The 23,303-nt window shown below is 42.9% G+C and overlaps 1 protein-coding gene across 1 annotated transcript in view; it reads right to left on the reverse strand.

Annotated features, from left to right (window-relative positions):
- Positions 1-23,303, reverse strand: part of LOC138285509 (aryl hydrocarbon receptor-like) — an 811,968-nt gene that overhangs the window by 160,588 nt on the left and 628,077 nt on the right. Inside the window, exon 9 of the mRNA XM_069225503.1 lies at positions 22,981-23,122. Coding sequence (XP_069081604.1) covers positions 22,981-23,122 — 142 coding nt within the window. The remainder of the gene's footprint in view (positions 1-22,980; positions 23,123-23,303) is intronic.

The raw sequence follows: 23,303 nt of genomic DNA on the forward strand, positions 1-23,303 counted from the left end.
CAGTCTGCCTCGCTTGTTTAACTGTAGTCCCCGGGTGGGCCAAGTCCTGGGGGCATTCATATTTTAATGCAGCCTCCTCTCCCCCCGCGACCGCCACCTCCCCGTGGCTTAAATGCAATTCAATGCAGGGGGACGCATGACCCCTCCCCCCTGCAGCCACGGGGACCGCCACCTCCCCAGGCCTATTATTACATTTAATGCAGGGGTAGGCCGCGTGGCCCCCGCAACCCAGGAGACCGCCACCTACCTGGGGCCATAATCAAAATGGATGCGGGGGCTGCCCGGCCCAACCGCAGCCCCGAGGACCACCACTACCCTAGGGCTATAATCAAAATGGATGCGGGGGCTGTGTGCCACCCTGCAGCCCCTGGGACTACCACCTCCCTGGGGCTATATTGAAAGTAATGATGGGGGTTTGTTTCTGGCCCCTGTAGACCTGGGGACCACCACTTCCTCACGGCTACACTTGTTGGAATGGGGCTGTGTGGACCCCCTTGTAGAGCCACTGATGGTCCTAGGGACTGCCACCCACCAGGGTCGGCTCCTGCTATGTCTCGGGGTTCCCACCCCTGGGACATAGCTGTTTGCTTTTGCTTGGTGGGAGCTTTCACAGCTGCCACCAAGCAAAAGCAAACAAAGCCTGCTTTCTGCAAGAGGGAGCTGTCAATCAGCTCTCCCTTGCAGAAAGCAGAGTTTTCATCTGTCTTCTGTGCACACAAATATGAGTGCAGGGAAGACAGATGGAAACATTGCTTCCACATGCAGGGAGCTGCTAATTAAAGCAACTCCCTGCTTGTGGGAACAATGCCCGCCCCCACAGGACGTGGGAACTGACTAGGACCGCAGGGGCCTTGAGGCTCCCCCTACAGTCTATTACTCTCCACAATGGGATGGAAGAGAACGAGAGCGAGGTAATCATTGCAATGGTCTCTCCTTGCAATGATTACTGTAAGTAGTCACATGTGGTATTATGGTTAGGGTCACAGACCCTCACACTGAAATTGAGGGTTCTAGTCCAGTTGTGTCTGTGGTCATTTCCCTACTTTAATTTCTTTAAACGTTTAAGGTTCATACTGAGAGGTGATCTCACTCTTTTTATTTGATAAATACATGTTTCTTTTCAATTTGTACAGAAATATCTCATTCTATGTATATCATCCATCAAAGCCTGTGTGGGTCTGTGAGTTGGACCCTCACGGACCCACTCACAGACCCACACAGAAACTGATGCACCCACTAAGACACTGATGCACCCACTCACACCTAGACGGACACTTTCACACCCACCCTCACCCCAGATACACCCTCTCACACCTATTCTCACAACGAGCGAGACAGGCCGGGGCCAACTCCCGTCGAGCACAGCCTAAAGGTGATTCGCAGGGCAGGGTTGGGTGGTTATAGGTGTTGGCCCCTTCCAACTCCCGCAGGGCATGGCCAAAGGCCGTGCGCAGCGTGGTGTTGGGTTGTTAAAGAGGTTGGTTGCAGACTCTGCGGCTGTGCATGGTGGTGGTTAAATTAACGTATAGTAATGAAAATTACTTTATGTTAAAAAAAACATGGAAGTTCACTGAAAAGACTAAAGGTTAGAGGGACATTATAGTTAGGCTCACATTTTAAACATACCAAACCATAGAAATTCATCTGTTATAGTTAGAGTTATCTAAAGTAACTATAACTCATGCCCTAAGGTAACTATAACTCGCACCCTTGCCATGCACTGCTAATTACCCCAGATATTACAAAAATCATGACATCTTTTATAACTTCATTGATAATATCAATGTAACATTTGTTGTATAATTATTCATAAAAAATATGCATGACGGGGGCATAAGTTATAGTTACCTTAGGGCACGAGTTATAGTTACTTTAGATAACTCTAACTAGAACAGGTGAATTTCTATGGTTTGGTACGTTTAAAATGTGAGCCTAACTATAACATCCAGGTTACCCTTGTTTTTTTAGGTGAATTTCTAAATTTCTATGGTTTAAAAAAAAAATCTATTTCCTAACTATAACGTCCCTGTAACCTTTGTTTTTTTCAGTGAATATATATAAATAAATAAATAAATAAAAAAAAAATATATATATATATATGCACATGTATATATATATATATATATATATATATATATATATATATATATATATACATGTATATATATATATATATACACACACACACAAATATATATATATATATATATATATATATATATATATATATATATATATATATATATATATATGTCTGTTTTATTGTTCTGAGTTTGGTTTACTTAAGATGACATATTTTACTTTTTGTACATTTTGTTGTTTAAGACCTAGATTTGCATTGTATATTAAGTCTAATAAGATTTCAACATTTGGAATACAACTTCCATAATGCATTACAAGTAATGTATTACAAGGGTAGAAGTAACATTGCTATAGATTTTTCTGCCTAAAACTATGTCAAGTACAATAAAAAGAGTTACTTAAACATGATGGTACTTATAAAAGTTGTATAAGTTCTTACAGACTGTTGTAGATGGAGGATTAGAAGTATCTATGTTGCATAAACCTACAGCACTCTCTGGCTGTAGCGGGACTCTATCAGAGTTTCCATGGGTGTTGGTGGTGGTTGCTCTGATGGTCCTCCGCCTGCACCACGTGCCTCTGGCAGATGGTTTGCTACTTTCTCCTTTGTCTGGGAGAGCAACTCATACCACCTCTCACATATTTCTGGTATGGTACACTGTGTGACTCAAATGGAAGTGATTTTGTCCAATATGTCCATCCATATTTTTTTTGGTATTCTGGGACACTGGGACACTGAAGGAGCTCTTCCCAAAAAGATCTTCGTTGTGGGCAACTCCTTCTTCGGTTAAGACTTCCGACTCTTTGTCACTAAATTTTAATCTGAACTTTCTTCCACCACATCCTTCTCTGGATATCTTGATTTTTTGGTTGCGAACAGAAGTAAACCAATTCTGTTTCCCTATCACTCCCTCACTTCTTCTGTGTTACTGAACACTAAGAGTAGCCTGTATTTAATTACTTCCTCATTGTGAAGTCATCAGGCTGTTCCCAAACCTGACTTTTGCAATTTGCGATTTCATAATACCGATTCCCGATTCAATAATAAAAAATTCCCAATTTGAGATTCCTTAACCTACCGAATCTGGATGAGTTTCACACATATGAAATAGCCAGTACCAAATTGAGATTCGATAACAATGTCTATTTGAAAATCGCTATTCATAAGCTGAGTACATTTGACCTGTGGAGGCTGAAAGACTGAAACACAAAACTGTAATGACGTTAAAGCATAGACTATCTGAATGAAGTATGATACCTTCATAAGAATACCAGATGGGGCCTCAAGGTGGTAAGGGTGAACTATGTTACCACATTAGGCAAAGAATACAATGGATTAGCCAAGCATGTCCAGAACTGAGTGAATACCTTTGCAGAAGAAACTGTAATAAGAAACTTTTAGAACATATACAGTTCAAAAGACACTGTCAAGGGTACATAAAACACAAGATTCTCTAGTGCACCTAGGGCAGTGTTCAGTTCAGTGGGCTAAATCACTCCAATAACTCCAAGAAATAAATGCTTATAAGTATTTATTTATAATCAGATGGCCTCAGGGGTATACAAGAAAGGGCTTGTATCCTGTGAAAAGGTAGATTAACCTATGTGCGTATTTTGGTTTCACAACTTTCTGAAATGCACAAATAATACCATTATTAAGTGTGAAAATCTGCACTGGGTGTAGATTTCCATGCGTATTCTAGAGAAGGTCTTGTGACATTTCCAACAACATCCCATTCGCTCTGTGTAGAGTTCTCCAAATTGAAAATGTATTTTTTGTGGCACAGAAAGAAAAAGGTTATATAACTGTGCTCCTGATCCTGCATCATAGGACTCTTTATTGAACATCATTCTGCAGTTTTTATTCATTGCAAATTATATTGTAGAATGTCTTTATCCTTGAATTTATGTAAAATCATAGACAATGGAAGTCCACCAGAGATGTCATCCTTCACCTAATATCCATAATGTTGCTATGAAATGCCTAAAATGAGCTGAGTTGCAGTAACCACTTTAGGTAGGAAAGAAGTGTGAGTCCTCAAGACTACCCTTTTGGCATGCAAAATGGTGAAAGGTCCTACTGCTGATAATCTTGAAATTCACTAATCCTTATCACTAATGGAACTGCGATTAGAAAGACTGTTTTTCATGGAAGCTGCTGCTGTTTTCTATGATAGCTGCTGCAATGTAACTCTCTCTATAGACTCAACTGGATGGTTCATTCGTTTTGAGAACATCAAGTTGAGACCTTCTAGAAATCTTTAACTGATGGGGTCTTAAAGAAGGACAAGTGCTGCAGAGATGTTCTAAAAACAGTTATGGCAGCGAGATCTACCTTTATTGAAGACATTTGCAATTTTGATTTGGCTAGATGTAGCAAGTATGAAGGTATTATATCCTCCTTGCATAAAAATGGAAGTGCGACCCTTGCTTTGGCACCAGATGCAGAATTGCTTCCTCTTTAATGCATAACAGGATCTTGTGGACAGATGTTTTATCTCCTTCAGTATATCCATACTATCAGAAGGCAGACGTAAGTGTCTGTATTGTCTAATCATGAGCCATGGAGCCAAATTCAATGACTGAATGTCAGATGCTGGATCTGATCATGAAACCTAACCAAAATCGGATCTGCACAACAATAATCTGTGGTGTGATAGAGACAGTTGAATAAGTTCCAGGTACCACAATTGCCTCTGCCAAACTGGTGCTATTAATATCATATTTTTCTTTGATCTCTATAACTTTACTATTACTGCTGATGTGAGTAAGATTAGCAGAACAGTGTAGGTAAGTGGTGCTGACCAATTGATCAGAAGGGCACTGCCCACTGAGTTAAGCTCTGGTGCCCTGGGTGTGATGAATCAATACTTTTGTTTGGTGTCCTGGTGAATAGTTCTAAGAATGGAGAACCTCATTCTGTGAAAATATCTCCCATGACTTTGTAATTTACAACCCATTCATGATTTCCCTTGTGATGTATCCCTGGGATATGTATTGCTGTCAGTGACAGCCTTCTGACTAGGGTCCAATGGCGCATGGTTTTTACTTGAAAAGATAATTTTCTTGATCTTGTTCCTCCTTGTTTATTGGAATAATGCATAGCAGTGGTATTGTCACTGTGAATCATTATATCCATGATATTTGCCTCTTTCAAGCAACATGGTATCTGTCCCCTTTCTACAGACGTGGGTTCACCTCCTTCAGTGTAAATGCAGTCCAGAGTCCGTGGTCTTAAATACAGTCGAGTTGGTGCTTTCTGAACATATAGGAATGGTTTCTTTTTGGTGGCAGGTGATTTTAACACCCCATTTGAACCCTTAACTGGCAATCCTTCTGAACTGATAGCAGCCTGGGATAACCAGTGCTTTTATTGCTCAGCTTGACTTGCCATGTGTGAGATGGTCCTCTAAAGCAGCAAAGGTATTGTCTCTAACCCTTAATTTTGATCTTAGAGCGACAGACGATAGGACATCATCCAATTGTCTGGGAAGAATTACATATAATAGATCTGGGCACCAGAGTAAGATTGACTACTTCTTGGTTGACGTGAAGCCATAGCCTGTAGTGTTAGATAGGGAAGTGGCAAATAGATCAGACAGTGACCATAAGCACTAACCCTAACTCTAACTGATAACTCTAGGTTAAAACCCACTTTGAGGGGTTCCAGAGATTTGAGTGGCCTCTCCTCAACCAACAACCTGAAGAACATTGCATGGAAATGGGTCGAAAAAATCCCCTAGCCTTAGAGGCAGTTATTGCTAGAATGGAGAAAGAAGTAGACTATTTATCACTCCTTCCAGAGAATTCAAGGAGAGAGGCGTTAAGCTTCAGTCATGCTCCACTTTTTCCACTCATTAGGGATTTGCTAGGTAAAACATCCAAGGGGCGGGGTTGAAGAGGCCTAAGACAAATCCCTGGTTTAATAGTAATTGCAGGTTAGCAAAGAAAGAGACCCTTATTGCAGTTATATCTAACTCACACCTCAATATAATAAATTGTAGGGCTCGGTATAGGCAGGCATTGTTTATTACTGAAGAGGAGTGAGACAATTCCCTGTGGTCCACTCTCCATGATGCCTTGACCACTAAAGGCAGCCATACCATTTGGCATACTGCAGCAGCCTGCCTAAAAGGTCCCCAAACTGTGATGGATTTCTGTGTACAACCGGGTGACTGGGTGTCCTACTTCAGTAAGTTGTATACCAATGGGGGTGCTATAAAGGAGGATGACCAAGATGATGTAAACATCTTTGCTTTCTCACTTAATGAGACCTTGGCTGCTATTAACTCTTGTAGTTCAGATCGTGTCCCAGGACCAGGGAGGATCCCAAACGATCTGAATAAAGTGAAAGAGGAGGTGTGACATTCATATATTAACATCGTATCCACTGCTATTTTGTCAGGCCTAGAGATTCCCTCCTCGTGGAAGCTAACAGAGATCCAGCCAATTTATAAGAATGGGGACCGGAGCAATCCGGGGAATTATCATCACATTAGTCTAATCAACTCTATTCAAAATATGTTTTGTAAGCAAGTGCTGACACATCTGCAGGACTGGATTATAGAAGAAGGTATTCTTTCTGACCTGCAGTCAGGCTTTAGAACCAATGCTGGTACACTAGATCAGGTCTTACAGTTTGCTTGTATCTACTGGCTTGAGGTGCTATTCGAAGGGGAAAGATATATGTTGACTTACGCACAGCGTTCAATTTGGTCCGAGAGAAAAATTGTCGAGAGTACTGGAAAATATGTGTTTCCCCTCTTCTATCTTGAATATCTTCGTGAAGCATTACACAGGAAATATGGTTCAGGTCAATTGGGGAGCAGATCGGCAGGTGACTGAACTTTTTAGGGTAGTTCAGGGAGTCAGACAAGGTTGTAGCTGAACCCCCATCCTGTTCTTTCTTTATATTAATCGGGTGATCAACCAGCTTAGTAAAGATGGGTGTGATGTGCCTAAGCTGGGGGAAGGAGGGTTCTGCCCTTCCTCTGTGCAGCTGATACCCTATTGATTTCTAAATCACCCCTGGGGCTGCAAACGCTTTTAGACCTTTCTTCTTCCTTTTGTGTTGGGCAGGGCTTAGAACTTAATAGTGCCAAGAGCAAATGCTTGTTATTTTCTAAAAACAAGACGATCCTTTGTAACAGGCAGATATTGGTAGGTAATACATGCATTGATTGGGTGTCTGCTTTTGAGTATTTAGGTATTAGAATGGCACCCAATCTGAGCTGGGCCCCACAGATGGAAAAGGCTCATTTGGCACTCACCCAGCAGACTGCAAACATAGTAAAGGTCTATCATAAGACCTACAGGGTATAGAGAAAAACCCATGGTTTTGTATCACAAAATTGCTTCTGCAGAAGTTGGGTCTTGACATTTATTGGTCCTTTCCTGAGTTATTGTGTATGCTTCCTCAAGATAGGATCAAAAACATGTACTGGAAGCTGTAGAAACTGTGTCCCAGTGTGAAGGAAGCCTCACAATGTTTTTATTGATTCCAAACCTTTTATGCATTATGAGTCAACCATTGATGAAAATGTACCACCCTTAGCTCGAAAGCTATATCTTCAGTTCAGATATGGCACCCTTCCGGTCAGAGCCTTGAGTTTCAAATGGCATGATGAGAGGGAGGGGGACGACCGGTGCCCAGCATGTACTGGAGTAATGAATCGCTAGAACACATATTTTTTTCTGCCCTCAGTACTGCAGGCTTTGGGTTAAGTGGATTTTTCCCTTCTGCAAGAACCTAGGCACCAGCAGTCATTTAGACGCTTTTAGAAGTTTGAGAACAAGTACCCGCAGACTACATGTATTTGGAGTGTAACAATTCCCTATGACCTTTTGAAATAGGTGTACCATATGTCAATGAAATGATGATTACATGTGGATGTGCTGTCATTATGATACATTTCATTTATGGTATGCACTGATGGGGACATTGGTTCTGTATTAACAAACCTAAACCTAAACTTGACATATTGTTTTTAATATCCCATGTTAGGAATTTATGAGAAAGCCATGAATTAGTATATTGTTTTTTTAGCTTGTAGGAAGTCCTGCATTTTCCTGTTTTTATATTTGTGTATTTTTATTTGTATGATTTAATATTTGTATTTTCTTTTTAGCAACAGCATTTTCTATTTTGTTTATTTCCTCCTGTGCTCTGATGATCTTAGTGATCGAAATAAAGTATTTGCATTGTATGTTTTAATGATAGACAAGGAAGGAAAGCTTTCAGAACCATGGGACGAATGTATCAAAGGTTTTTACCCATTCTATGTCTATGGGAAAATGTGTTCATACATATGGCCCCAAGTGCACTACTTGGAATTCTAGAAGATAAACGTGCTAAGTCATCCCTCTATCTGTCTATTGTCCTTGAATTGTCAGATGTTGTTTGAATCAGGGTTTTCTTGCACCACCATGCCAGAAAGTTTAGCGTTGATATTGTGAGATGTACAGTGTCTCATCAATTGTCTCTTTTCGTGCAGGTAGACTTGATAGAGAGCCAGCATTCAGAATTATTCCTCAGCAATAAACTTGCTGACAAATATCAGATTCAAAATTGGTTGTATTGTTTAGCCTGGCTTTTCTTTAGCATCAGGGATTACCTGGAGTAAACTCCTTTAGTATGTTGGCTTGATGGTGCTCTTTCTTTCACCCACTATTGCAACAGAAGACAAGTTCTGCCTTTTAGTAAGAACCGATGATGCTTTGATGTTAATTTTATTGGAATTGGCAGTGGAACACTCCTGAAACCAATAGAGTATTCTCTTTGAATTATTCAAGCTTTTTCTTTTATAATTTGCAACACTGAGTAGGTCAACATAAACAGGAGTATTAAAAAATATAAAACACGGACAATAAGCCATAAAAGCGATTAAACTACTTCCCTCCTACCACACAATCGAGCTATCAGATCTGAGGACCAATATTCATATTAACATTTTCAATACAGATTTAAAAAGGATTTTAAAAAGTTAAAAATCCGGGTACAAAACTTTTCATTTGGAGGGTTATATAACAATTGAAAGGCCTCAGATGTTGTTCTCACAGAAACTTCAAGAAGAGAGATCGAGACAGCTTGCTATGACACAACTAGAAGGCAGGGCAGACAAATAAAACATGCTTTAGATCCTGCATACCATTTTGACAAAGGTTGCATATGATTGATAATCCCTACCATTTAGAAATTAGTACATTTAACAAATGTATATTCAATCTCATTAAGATCCAAAAATGCCTAATCCCATGGGGCAAAATCCATGTCTAGTATGGTTGCAAACTTTTCATAACAACAGAATTCATTAACCCCTCGGGTGCCTGGGACGTAACGGTTACGTCCTGGGCAGCATCGCTCGGGTGCCCAGGAGGAAAATAAGTTACTTACCTGTAACTGTAGTTCTCCAGTATTGGAATCTTTCATAGATTCACATGCTTGAATCATTCCCCGTCGTCGAGATGGGAGTCCCGGTACAATTTTCATAAGTAATGTTAAAACATATTGAAGAGAAAAAGGCCCTAGGCCTCTTCAATTTGATAGTCTATCAGAGTCATTTTGTGAAAAAGGACCAAACTTGATCCTCCACCAATCAGGCGACAGCACCCTTCAGAACCTCCTGAGAGAAGCTCTAGCACCTCAGATTTTCCAAGCACAAGTGCGTATATTATGTTGAGTATATGTACAACTAGAAAGAAAGAGGTGAAGTGAGCTTCTCCGGGGAGGTGGGTGGGTCGCATGTGAATCTATGAAAGATTCCAATACTGGAGAACTACAGTTACAGGTAAGTAACTTATTTTCTTACTCCAGTATTGGAACTTTCATAGATTCACATGCTTGAATCAGAGTAGAAAGCAATAACTATGCACATTGTAAAATGACAACCTCTTTAATAAACAGGTTATCTTAGACCACAAAGCCTTCTTATCATCATGTATAAATTGATGAAGTATATGAGTGTACTGACATATGTCCCTAAATATATATCTATATATACATATACATATATACACATCTATCTATACACATGTATATATACATAAATATAAGTATCTCTTTATCTCTAATATATATAGAGATATTCCTGTGAAGATACATGATGAAATTTGAATATCAAACCAGTAATAAAACATGATAAGACACTAATGTAACCTGATCAATATCTGACAACCCGCTTACTTATGGGATTATGATAGTGTTCTCTTATCTTTAGATACATTTCTTTTTTTTTTTTTTTTTTCAATGTGCATACCTTTTCTAGGATGGAGGGATGTAGGAGAAATGGCTCACCTTCACCTGAAGAGATTCCTGAGAACCGCTTGGCCCACTGCTACCTCTCCGTGCGAGAGGGACTCCAAGCAATAGTGCTTAGTAAAGGTATGACAGCTCTTCCATGTTGCTGCCCTATATATGTCTTGTAGTGGCACTCCGGCAAACAGTGCCGCTGACGATGAGACTTTTCTCGTCGAGTGAGCATGCACAGATGACTGCAAAGGTTTGCCCGCTGCCTGATGGCAGAAGCGAATAGCAGAGGCGATCCATCTAGAAATACTCTGCTTGGATAGCGGGTACCCCTTCCTAGGAGCACTGTACGCCACAAATAGCTGATTAGAGCGCCGAAAAGCTTTTGTCCTGTCCAAATAAAATTGAACACATCTTTTCACGTCTAGAGAGTGTAATGCTCTCTCCGCTGGAGTAGATGGAAGAGGGAAAAAAGACTTGAAGACCAAAGGTTCGTGAATGTGAAAGTCTGACGGAACCTTTGGAATAAAATGCGGGTTAGTGCGCATTAGTAGTCTATCTTGTTTAAGCTGCAGGAATGGCTCTTGGATGGAGAGCGCTTGTACCTCACTGACCCGCCTAGCTGATGTAAGAGCTATCAATAAGGCAACCTTCCACGATCAATGTTTGAGGGAAGCACGGTGGATCGGTTCAAAAGGATGCTTCATCAGTTGTGCCAAAACAATGTTCAAATTCCACGAAGGAGTTGGAGGTCTGAAAGGAGGGTAAACCCTGAACAGCCCCTTTAGAAATCTCTTAATCAGCCGAGAAGAGCGAGGGTGTGTCATCTGAACGTCTGTATGCAGCTATGGCTGCTACATGAACTTTAATGGACGAGTGTGCTAGGCCAGATCGAGCTAACTCTAAGAGATACGGCAACATCTCTTCTGGTGGTGAAAGAAGAGGGTTGATTTGACGCTGATGACACCAGGCACAGAATCTCTTCCATTTACACTGATACGCCTTGTTAGTGCTATCCGCTCTGGCCTGTGACAAAATATTTCTGCAGTCCTGCGGGATATTCAAATGCGCAAATTCTCTGTGGTGAGGAGCCATGCTGCTAACCGCATTGACTGCGGATCGGGGTGTCGAACTTGGCCGTTGTTCATTGTTAGTAAATGAGGTAACGGCTCCAGCGGAATATGAGGTTTGACTGAGAGAATGAGGAGCTCTGGGAACCAATGTTGGCGCGGCCAGTACGGGGCTATCAGTATGAGAGTGCACGGTTCTATTTTCATCTTCGTGAGGACCCTTGGGATCAACGGAATGGGAGGAAAGGCGTAAGCAAAGATGTCTGACCAGACTATCGAAAACGCATTCCCCCAAGATCCCTTTTGGTGATGCCAACTTGCGAAGAACTGGCATTTGGCATTGTCCTTCTTCGCAAACAGATCCACTGTTGGTGTTCCCCACTGGGAAAAAATCTGGTTAGTACCGTCTGGTCTAGTTCCCACTCGTGACAGTCCGATTTCTGCCTGCATCTGCTGCCTTGTTGTTTATTCCCGGCAAGTGCACTGCCGACAGTGTGACGCCTTGCTGCGAGGCCCAGTTCCAGATCACTTGGGCTTCCCTGGAGAGGGTGAGAGATCTTGTACCTCCTTGTTTGTTGAGATAGTGCATCGTAGTGGTGTTGTCCGTTCTTATCACCACTCGCGATCCATAGATTCTTGGGAGAAACGCTTGTAAGGCGAGGTGCACTGCCCTGAGGTCTAGCCAATTGATATGCCTTGATGCCAGATGAGTTGGCCATTTGCCACTTATTTTCAGGTCCTGTAATACTGCGCCCCAGCCTTCCAGTGAGGCATCTGTTGTTATGGTCCACGGGGCTGGCTGTTGAAGAAACGAGAGACCGATTGAGAGATGATGCTTTTGAGACCACCACTTGAGGGTTTTGATCATTATCGGAGTAATTTGTATCTGGTCTTCGAAAGTTCCTGATACTTGAAGCCATTGACGGTTTAGCTGCTCCTGCAAGGGGCGCATCTTTAGCCGACACAGAGGGATCAGAGGTATGCATGAAGACATCATGCCCAATAGTGATTTGAAGAGACGGACTGTAACCTTTCGTCTTTTGTGTATGAAACTCCCTAGGGTTAGTAACCTTTGTTGTCTCTCTAACGTGGGACATGCGATGCCGGATTCCGTGTTCAGTTTTGCTCCCAGAAAAGTAATACTGCGTACTGGTAGAGGGTTGGACTTCTCCCAGTTGATCGTGAATCCGAGATTGGTCAGTAAGGAAACACACTTTCTTGTTGACTTGTGTGCTCCTGTGTAAGTCTTTGCCTTTATTAACCAATCGTCTAAGTATGGAAAGACCTGGTGCTTTCTTCTCCTGAGAAAGGCTGCCACTGGTGCTAGGCATTTGGTAAATATTCTTGGGGCTGATTTGAGCCCGAAGGGAAGGACGCGATATTGATAATGGCTCCCGGCTACGGTAAATCTCAAATACTTTCTGTGGGCAGGGTGGATTGGTATGTGGAAGTATGCGTCCTTGAGGTCTAGCGATGACATAAAATCTCTTTGATTGAGACGCAGAAGGACGTCTTGCAGGCTGATCATTCGAAACGATTGCTTCTTTAGGTATACATTTAGTTGCCTTAAATCGAGGATCGGTCTCCAATCCTTCCACTTTTTTCGAATTATGAAGAACCTGGAATAAAATCCTGTTCCTCGTTGATCCCGAGGCACCTTCTCTATAGCTCCCTTGAGAAGGAGCTTGTAGACCTCTTCTTTGAGTTGTTGAGGATATCTTGAAGGAGTCCTGCGGGGAGGGTTGGAGGGAGGTTTCTGGACAAATTCTAAAGTATGGCCCCGTTCCACTAATTGTAGGACCCACTTGTCTGACGTAATGGTTTGCCATTGACTGAGAAATAAGGAAATTCTTCTGCCCAGGGTGACAGGAGGAAGACTGGGCGTAGCCGGCGCCTCAAAAACATCAGGTTCTACGAGCTGAATCTTTAGCAGGGCGGGTTGAGCGTCCACGGCCTGCCGGTCTATTATAGGCTGGTTGAGTCGGTTGTCTTTGGGAGTAGTATGGCCGATATTGTTGTGAAGATGATGGATAGGAAGAGTATCTCTGTTGTTGATATCCCCCTCTGTAAGAGGGCTGGCCGCGCCCCCTAGGACGAAAGGACGATTTCCGATATTGCAGGGTCCCTAATGACCTTGCAGTGTCCGTGTCCGTTTTAATTGACTGTAGGGCTTCGTCCACATTTTTCCCAAATAATGCTTGGCCATCAAAGGGTAAGTCTAGGATTTTATTCTGGACTTCTGGACGAAATGAGGTGGCTTTGAGCCAGCCCTGTCTTCTTAATACAGCAGCACCTGCAAGCTGTCTGAAAGCAGTGGTCGCTATATCCATTGCACAGTCTATAAGCTCTGCAGACGTGCGTTGACCCTCTTGTACAGTCTTATTTGCCTCTGATTTTACGTCTTCCGGCAGTTGATTAATGAAAGGTGCAATATCCGCCCAAAGCTGTCTGTCGTATCGAGACAAAATATCCAAGGAGTTGGTAGCTCTAAGCACTAGGCTGGCCATAGAAGAAAATCTTTTTCCTATGTTATCTAGCCTTCTACCCTCCTTATCTGGGGGCGCGGAAATCGGAGCAGAAGGATTTTCTGATCTTCTTTGAGCCGCTTGAGCTACTACCGAATCTGGAGGAGGATGGCCTGTCAAGCATGTTGGGGCATCATCAGGAGCTTTGTATTTCTTATCCAGACGTGGTAAAACTGCTGTGACTGTTGCTGGATTAGTCATGACTTTAAGGCCTTCTTCCCACAAGTAGTTCACCATCGGGATAGAGCGCACAGACTTCTGGAAGGGCTCTTTAAAATCATAAAGGAAACAATCTGTTTGCTTCGTAGGTAGCAGTAATGCAAAACGCTTGGCTGCCCTCTCTAAGAGATTGTGAAAACCTCCAATGTCTTCAGGTGGGGACTCCACCTTCGAATGAGAAGGAGAAGATGGAGCAGGAATAATATAGTCGTCCCACTCTGAGTATCTATGAGCTCTCCTTCTTCTTGATCTCCTTCTGAAATGTCAGTGTCTTGGGGAATTGTCATGTCTGGGGTGGCCACATCTGTGAGATGCAAAGACGTTGGTCTTTGATGTGGAGTAGAAGGACCAGAAATGGGCGATGGATGAGGCTGTTCTCCTTGTGGAGGAAACCTTCTGTTATAATCCACCAACATGGCTCTAAGGCCAGTAAGCAGGTCGGAAGGGATATACGTTCCCTGTTGATACTGCTGATGCTCCAAGGAAGCCTGGGGATCATAAGCTTCCTCATATTCCTCCTCTTCCTGATATTTTACATTCAATTCAGAGGGGCTGTGGGCTGTTCCAAAAGGCCCATCTTCATCTGAATCTCCATCTCCCTCCAAAAGATGTACTGGTACCAGGGAGGATACCTTACTAGGTGAAGTGTGGGTTGGAGTTAATTTTTCTGTTCTTTTTTGATATTTTTCCCTCGTCGACGGGACGATCTCGTCGACAACGTGTAAACTGACTTTGTCGTAGACGGTGCCGTCGACGCTGGTCACACCGTTATTTTAATAGCAGCAAGCTTCGGCGACGAGTCTACCGTCGACGACTGTAAAGCTGACACTGACATCAGCACCGTCGACGATGACGAGGTGTAGACGGTCGTCGACGCTGATGTCGTCGTTGTAGTTCTCGTCGACGGTGGTGTACTCATCGACGATGTCGCCGACGGAGCCGTGGACGATGGAAAACCTAAAGTAGCTGGTGTCGTCGGCAATGCGCCCACCGACGGTGCCGTCGACGGGGAATCCGTCAACGAGGCCTTTTTTCCAGTCACAGAAGATGGCTTTTTGAAAGGCACAGATGGTGGAACAGATGAGGATTTCCTGTGCCTCTCAGAACTGGAAGAATGTTTTTTCCCCTCTTTACTTGAGAGTTTAGTTGGGGAAGAAGATGGGCTGCGACCCTTATAAGACCCTGAGGCAGTCTTTTTGAGGGCTTTCCTTGAGGTTTGTGAGGGAGATCTAGAGCGTAATCTTGCCCTTTTAGATGATCTCTTGGATGTTGATGATTCCTCACTCTCAGAATCAGAAACTGGATCCTTCCTATGTTTCAGTTTCTGCAGCCATATTAATAATCTGCCTTCTCTATCCTTTAAGGTCTTAGAAGAAAAAGTACGGCAAATCTTACAGTCCTTGGCTGAATGATGTGGATAGAGGCAGTAAATGCAATCTTGATGAGGATCTCCAGAATGCAGTCTTTTCTTCCCACAAGTCTTGCAGTCTCTAAAGAGACTTTTCTTTTCCTTGTCAGACATAGTTGAAAAATAGCTGACAAATCCAAATAAATGAGTTTCTCTGAGAGAAAAAGAGCTGAATAAAGGTGTGAAAACAGAGCAGAGCTCTGAGGAGACTCCCTAGCACGACGTGCGGTAGAAAATCTGAGGTGCTAGAGCTTCTCTCAGGAGGTTCTGAAGGGTGCTGTTGCCTGATTGGTGGAGGATCAAGTTTGGTCCTTTTTCACAAAATGACTCTGATAGACTATCAAATTGAAGAGGCCTAGGGCCTTTTTCTCTTCAATATGTTTTAACATTACTTATGAAAATTGTACCGGGACTCCCATCTCGACGACGGGGAATGATTCAAGCATGTGAATCTATGAAAGTTCCAATACTGGAGTAAATAACCATTACGTCCTGCACCTGGCCCTCGGGGGAAGTGCTGTCGGTCCCCCCGAGGGCCTCCCTAGGCAGGGCTGGAAGGGAAATCGCTTCCCTTTGCACCCCTGCCCCCCCCACCCCCATCTAATGACGATTACGCTGACATCATTAGAGGCCACCCGACGCACTGGAAGCCATTTGCTTCCAGCGCGTCTACGGAAAAGAAGTTTCTCCTCCGGCCGGGGAGGATTGCTTCAAAAGAGGCATTGGGAGAAAGAAAAGGGTTTTCCTTTCCCTAGATGGCTCTTTTAGCATTCCTGCTGCGATCGGGCAGCAGGAATGCCCTCTAGGCACCAGGGATTTTGTTTGTGTGCGTTTTTTGTGCGGGGTGGCCCCTTGGGCAAGGGTTGCTCCCCAAGAGGGCATAATCTTGTACTCCGTTTCTGGCTACCCTGGGGGCAAATTGGCTCATTATTTTTAAGCCAATATGCCCCCAGGGGGTGGGGGGGGTAGAAGCCACATTGGTATCAGGGATGTTGTGTGGTTAGATTTTTTGTGTGGGGGGGTGAAACACTTTTTTTTTAGGCCCATCTGCCCCGGGGCAGAATCCACTTTGCACCAGGGATCTTGTGTGTGTGCTTTGTGTGGGGTGGTGGCCCCTTGGGTAAAGGATTCAGCACAATACTGGTGGCCATTTCTGTCTCCTAGGGGGCAGATTGGCCTAGTTTTGTTTTTAGGCCCATCTGCCCCGGAGACCACTAGACACCAGGGAAAATTTCTAAATGTTTGGTGGTGGGATGTTTCTCAACTGGCGAAGTATTTGCATTTGTGATTATAACAGCTTATTTCTATTTTTTGTTCTAGTTCAAAGCTTTTGCTTCTTTTGTTGTGGCTCGTTTTGGCAGTGGTTGACCTGCGGTTTGCACAGTTGCATGTTTTAGGTAAGTAAATTTACTCCAAAGGAGTATTGTTGCCATGCATGAATGACATGTTTGTAGGTGGTGTACTAGATGCAGGATTGTGTGTGAAATTGTCCTTAGATGTGTGCACAATGATATTTGTGCTGTCTTATGTCTAATTTGCTTTTCTTTTTTTCTTTTTAGTGGGATATTATTAGTGATTGCTGTGTCTGTGCAGATTAGTTGCTGGTAAGTCTAACTTTTTCATTCAAATAAGTGGTATAGTTTTTGAGTACATAACTCTTTGTGATAAAGCCACATTTTGTTTATTACTTTTTTAGACAGTGCTGGCTGTTGTTGGCGCATTTGTCATGTTACACTTCTTAGAAAGGATCATGGCTAGCTGCAGAGTGACCGCTCAGTAGGTTGTTGGCATGCTTTTTGAGTCGTCTTCTGACCATGATTATGAGACGGACTCTGCATCTGAGGCAGAGGAGGAAGAGAGAGATTCTGGCAGTGAGATTTCTGTCCAAGAGGAGTCTTCTGATGAGGAAGTCACTCTCAGTGGGCATGTTTTCAAGGAGGAAATCGATGTGGCAATGGCGCAGCAGCCATTGACTGAAAGGCTTCCCACTGGAAGACCTGACACCTGGGTTGCCCCAAACATGGAGCAGCCACAGTTGCCTGCCTTTACTAGGCTCCCAGGGTGTAGAGTAAATACAGAAAACGTTTTGCCTGTCAATTTCTTTGAGTTGTTTATGGACGATGTATTTGTGGAAGAGATTGTTGAGCAGACTAATTTGTATGCGGAGCAGTATTTGAGGGACAACGCTGCCAGACTTAGGCCTCAGTCTAGAGCTACCCATTGGATTCCCACAAATTTGGAACAGATGAAAAAGTTCTTGGGTTTGACTTTTTTGATGGGGTTGATAAGGAAGCCGTCACTGGCTTCGTATTGGTCTACTAGTCCCTTGATGGCAACGGCTATATTTTCTGCAATGATGACTCGTAATCGGTATTTGCTTATTCTTCGAATGCTGCATTTTGTTGAGTATGCTTTAGCCTTGCCACGCGATCACCCCTATTGTGACCGTCTTTTTAAGATTAGGCCTTTCCTCAATCATTTTGTAGATCGGTTTTCAGAGGTCTATGTGCCAGGCAAAGAAATAAGTGGGGAGGAGTCTTTGGTCCTGTTCAAGGGTCATTTGGTTTTTAGGCAGTACATTCCTAGCAAGAGGGCATGGTATGGAATTAAATTGTATATGCTGTCTGAAAGTAGTACAGGATATGTTTATAAATTCCAGGTCTACACTGGTAGGGATTCCAGAATTAACCCCCTGGTTGTCCACCCACTTTAGGAACTAGTGAGAAAATTGTGTGGGAACTTGGTAGATGACTGTTTAACAAAGCTCACCATTTGTATGTAGATAGCTTCTACAATGGAGTTCAGTTGTTCAGGGAGTTGTTCAGAGTGGACACTGTTGCTTGTGGCACAATCCGGTCTAACCGGAAAGGCTATCCAAGGGAGCTTGTATGTAAAAAACTTGAGAGGGGACAGTGCAGTGCCTTGCCGAATGATGACCTGCTAGCTCTGAAATTTGTAGACAGGAGGGATGTGTACGTGCTAACTACCATCCATGATGAGAGTACTTCACCTGTGGCTGTTTGGGGTCAAGTCACCGAAATGTGAGGAAAAGGAGTTTTTTTGCCACATTTTGAGGTTTGCAAAGGATTCTGTGTAACAGAACCTGATGAGAGCCCCAGAGGTCACCCCATCTTTGATTCCCCTAGGCGTCTAATTTTAAAAAATGCACAGGTTTGGTAAGTTTCCCCATGTGCCGGCTGAGCTAGAGGCCAAAATCCACAGCTAGGCACTTTGCCACAAACAGCTCTGATTTCTTTGGGAAAATGTGATGTGTCCACATTGTGTTGTGGGGCATTTCCTGTCGCGGGCACTAGGCCTACCCACACAAGTGAGGTACCATTTTTATCGGGAGACTTGGGGGAACGCTGGGCAGGAGGAAATTTGTGGCTCCTCTCAGATTCCAGAACTTTCTGTCAGTGAAATTTGAGGGAAAAGTGTTTTTGGCAAACATTTAAGGTTTGCAGAGGATTCTGGGTAAGAGAACCTGGTGAGAGCCCCACAAGTCACCCCATTCTGAATTCCCCTAGGTGTCTAGTTTTTCAAAAATGCACAGGATGGGTAGGTTTCCCTAGGTGCCAGCTGAGCTACAGGCCAGAATCCACAGCTAGGCACTTTCCAAAAAGCACATCATATTTCAATGTAAAAATGTGATGTGTCCATTTTGCGTTTCCTGTCACAGGCATTAGGCCTACCCATGCAAGTGAGGTACCATTTTTATCGGGAGACTTGGGGGAACGTAGAGCTGCAGAACAAGTGTTATTGCCCCTTGTCTTTCTCTACATTTTTTCTTTCCAAATGTAAGTCAGTTTGTAAAAAGGGCGTCTATTTGAGAAATGCCCTGTAATTCACATGCTAGTATGGAGACCCCTGAATTCAGAGATGTGCAAATAACCACTGCTTTTTCAACACCTGATCTTGTGCCCATTTTCGAAATACAAACGTTTCCTTGATACCGATTTTTCACTCTTTATGTTTCACCAAATGAATTTCTGTATGCCTAGTGTAGAATAAATACCCATTGCAAGGTGCAGCTCCTTTATTGGCTCTGGGTACCTAGGGATCTGTGTTCTGCTTTCTTTTGCAAGCCTTCAATACACTTATTTTCCTCTTCAGGAGATACAAGTCTATCTTTTTCCTTTGAGAAAGAAACAATCTTCATTTGAATCTCTTTGAATGATGTTTAGAACCTATCTGTTCGTGGTTATTAGTTTTGACTCTTCCAAGCAAGATGTCATAGCTCCCCCTACAGGAGTGGGTAACTGTAGGGAGAATGTTAAGCCATCATTGTCTGTTGCAAGATGAATTTGTCCCTCTTGAACCGGATGGTTTAAGGGGAGTGGTCTTTTGCTTCTGATAGTACTGTCTTGCCAGTTCTCTCCAATGTTGCTGAGACTGGTACTACCATTTTGGGGACTGAACACTCTGATGGAAATATCACCCACCTTTGGGTCTGTACTGTTGACTACAGAGCTTCTGTTCTTTCAGACCAATGCCCTTTAAGATCTCTACTTCACTTTCCACCCCAAGCATCTCTTCCTCAGTGTATTCTCCACAGAGTGCTGACCCAAAAAAAGGCAAATTAGCATTTTTTTTATTGTGCCTTGGGCTTTAAGGATGATAAGTGTATCCATGAGGATCTCCTTTGTTAAATTCCATGGAAGTAGCTAGTCATGGCAACCTCAACTAAATCTACTGCTGAGCTAATTACTTGTTTGAAAACTAGGGATGCCTCTGTAACCATTTCCATAATTTCTTGTAGCTAATATTTTGGATAATCAAAGAAAGACAATTTGATGCCCTCCCATATGTCTCTATGATATTTATTTAGTCCTGGCATTTTTCAAATGAGTGGAGGCCATATCACACATTTTACAGCCTGTCTCATCTACCTTTTTCTCTGTCTCTCCCAGGTGGAGCAGTAGATTCCTGAAACAATTAATGTTTTCGCCTGACTGTTGTGACTATGACTGAATCCAGCTTAGCATCAGTCTTGAGGAATTCTGTGTCTTTTTGTGGTGGCTTATATTACTTTAAAATGTGAGGGTTGCCGCCTTGAGTGTTGCAGGAGTCATACATTTCTCCTCTGCAATGTCCAGTAGACCTGATACAAGAGGCAAAAGAAGTTTAGGCTCTGCCTTGGCTGGAATGTTGCCAGTATGACTGACACCAACAGTTGAGGTATCACTAAAGGAATGTTTAGTCTTGCTGCTCCTCTGGGAAGAACTGTCTGGGATGTTAGAATATTCTCTAAGGGAGATTCTCTGGATGGAGAATGAGCTGGTGACATTAGAGTGAAGAAAGAGTGTGATGAGTGAGAATAAGGAGATTGTGATCATGAGTGTGATCTAGGTCTTCTGCTGATAGGCATGCTTGGTGGAGATGCCATGGTAAGAGAAGAGCTCTTCCACTTTAAAGGTCTTCTTAGGTTGGAAGAGATCAACATGTGTTAGGTGTCTGGACCCAAACTTCAAATGGTTTCATTGGCCTGAATGGATGATGTAGCAAATGGGCTGTGTATGGATCTGCAACCATTCTAGGGCGTTCTAATGGATTAAAAGTGGTTTCTTCTCTTCAGTTCTTGTTAGGACAGGAGCATGTTTGTGCTGCAGAAGAAAACTGCGAGACTGGATAAAGGAAGACAGAGACAATGCCAGAAATGATGATAAAGAAATGTGTTACTTTTTTTATGTTGATTGATGGCGAGTGTTCCAAAATCGATGTAGGTCTCTTTGATATTGATGGGGGCTCTGTTGAAGATGCTGGGTCTTTAATGGGTGATGCAAATGGGTCAACACCAAACTGACATGATGTGTATCCGTTGATGACAAAGGTAATCTTCTAATTGTTGATCTTGAGTGTTTTAACGTTGGCTATTTTGAGTGCCACCTGTGTCAAGATGCAATAGATCCATCCTTTGATGGCCAACATGTAGGAGCAGAGCCTCTCGATGGTGACATCATAGGTCTCAGCATCGACATTCTATGACGTCAAGAATTTTGAGAATGGTGCTGGTGTTTGTTTCTGCAACTTGACCTCTTTTCTGTAGACTGCCCTCTGTGGAGACTGTTTCAGCTGACGGTACATTCAAAGAAACTAGCTGACGGACTGGTCTGTCTAGCCTCCTCTTCTTCCTCTCTCCAGCCCTCATGGCCTGCGTCATGCCCATATGCCTGAAGCAGTCCCTGTCTTTGAGTTTTCTTTTAGACCTTTTTTTGACAAATGTCACACTCATTGACAGAGTGAGATACAGGGAGCCAGACCACACACAATTTGTGGGCATCTGTAACTGCCATCTTACTTCCACATGAATGGGTCTTAGAAAAAGAGATGCATTCTGATTAAAAATATTAGTCAGTCAAGTAAAAATGTTCAAAATGAGTTCTTGACAGAAAATAATATTTTTTAGAAGTGTGACTCCTCACAGGTATCCACAGATCCTACTCTAACAGGTTGGAAAATAAACTATCTCTGGAAGCCACCTGCCAGTACAGTGCATTGCAGTAAGGGGGGCCTCCTAGCTTCCTAAAGGTGCAGGCCTCCTTTCCTTCTTTACTCTTAATGTAAACCTACCCCGCTGCATTTTTTCCATCATGTACACAATGCTTAAAAGGGACTTTGCTTAACCGATGTTGCAACTCAGCTCAATTTAGAAGTTCAATTTCAACATTATAGACATTCAGGAAAAAAATTATCTCTGATAGACTTCCATTGTCTATGCTTTTACATGAACTCATAGATAAAGACATTTTGCAATGTAATTTCCATTGAACAATAACTACGCAGAAAGGTGTTCCGGGGTCCACACAAGCAGTGGGGAATTATTCAAGCACTTATGACTATCAATGAAGCTACTATGATCCAGAAAACAGTTTTCTTTAAGAAGAAATCGATTCTTCCACTTCCCCAGCAATATGGTGATCATCCATTCCCTTTCCGACTGTGGAAGGACAGTTACGCCTGTCCATGGCTGGAGTAAAGCTCAGATCCTTTACAGGGTGTAAGAGGGGAGGAGTTTTTGAGTGGTGACAAACAGCCATGTTGTGGGTGCTCACAAATGTCCAAGCAAAACCCCGCCTTGGAACATCCAATTCTATCCTCTTGTGTGGGATTTACTAGTGCAGAGGACTCCGCATTCTCGGTGGAGACCTTCACACATGTAAATGGGCTTTTACTTGTAAGGAACACTTTTGTAGATTCCTGACAGGTGTAAGTAGGTAAAGTAAAGTTAATCATACACTATACAACTCAGAAAATATTTTGAAGGTTTAGAAGAACATAAAAATCAAAGAAGTTGCAGAGTCGGAGCTTGCAGCTTCAGTGCGAGCAGTTGATAGCTCGGTTTGATTTGAAGGCCCCATGCTGTAACCATTTCTGATAGTATGCGAACTGTAACAAAAAAAGCAAAGGGTATTGTTTCTCTGCATGACTTACACAAGCGGCCTTTGAGTGGCGATGATGTAGTCAGGCTTCCCGTTCTTGTACACAAGCCGAGCGTTAGCCTGCACCCATTTCCAGTGGTTCTCCTTGGTAAGCAGGCGGAACACGGTCAGTCCACTCTCACCCGTCTTCATCACTACAAAAGATATCCAAGAATAAGAAGGTAACCAAGTAAAAAGAAGGGAATTGCAGGCACTATGCTTTAATTTTCTCTTGTGCTATAGATAGGATGACTGAGTATTAATCAAATGAGGTCACCGTGGTTCACGTGTGTATAAAGCATATTCTTACATGCATATTTCTAAAGAGGTATGGGG

This window comes from Pleurodeles waltl, chromosome 3_1 (genome assembly GCF_031143425.1).
Source record: "Pleurodeles waltl isolate 20211129_DDA chromosome 3_1, aPleWal1.hap1.20221129, whole genome shotgun sequence".
Classification (NCBI taxonomy): domain Eukaryota; kingdom Metazoa; phylum Chordata; class Amphibia; order Caudata; family Salamandridae; genus Pleurodeles; species Pleurodeles waltl.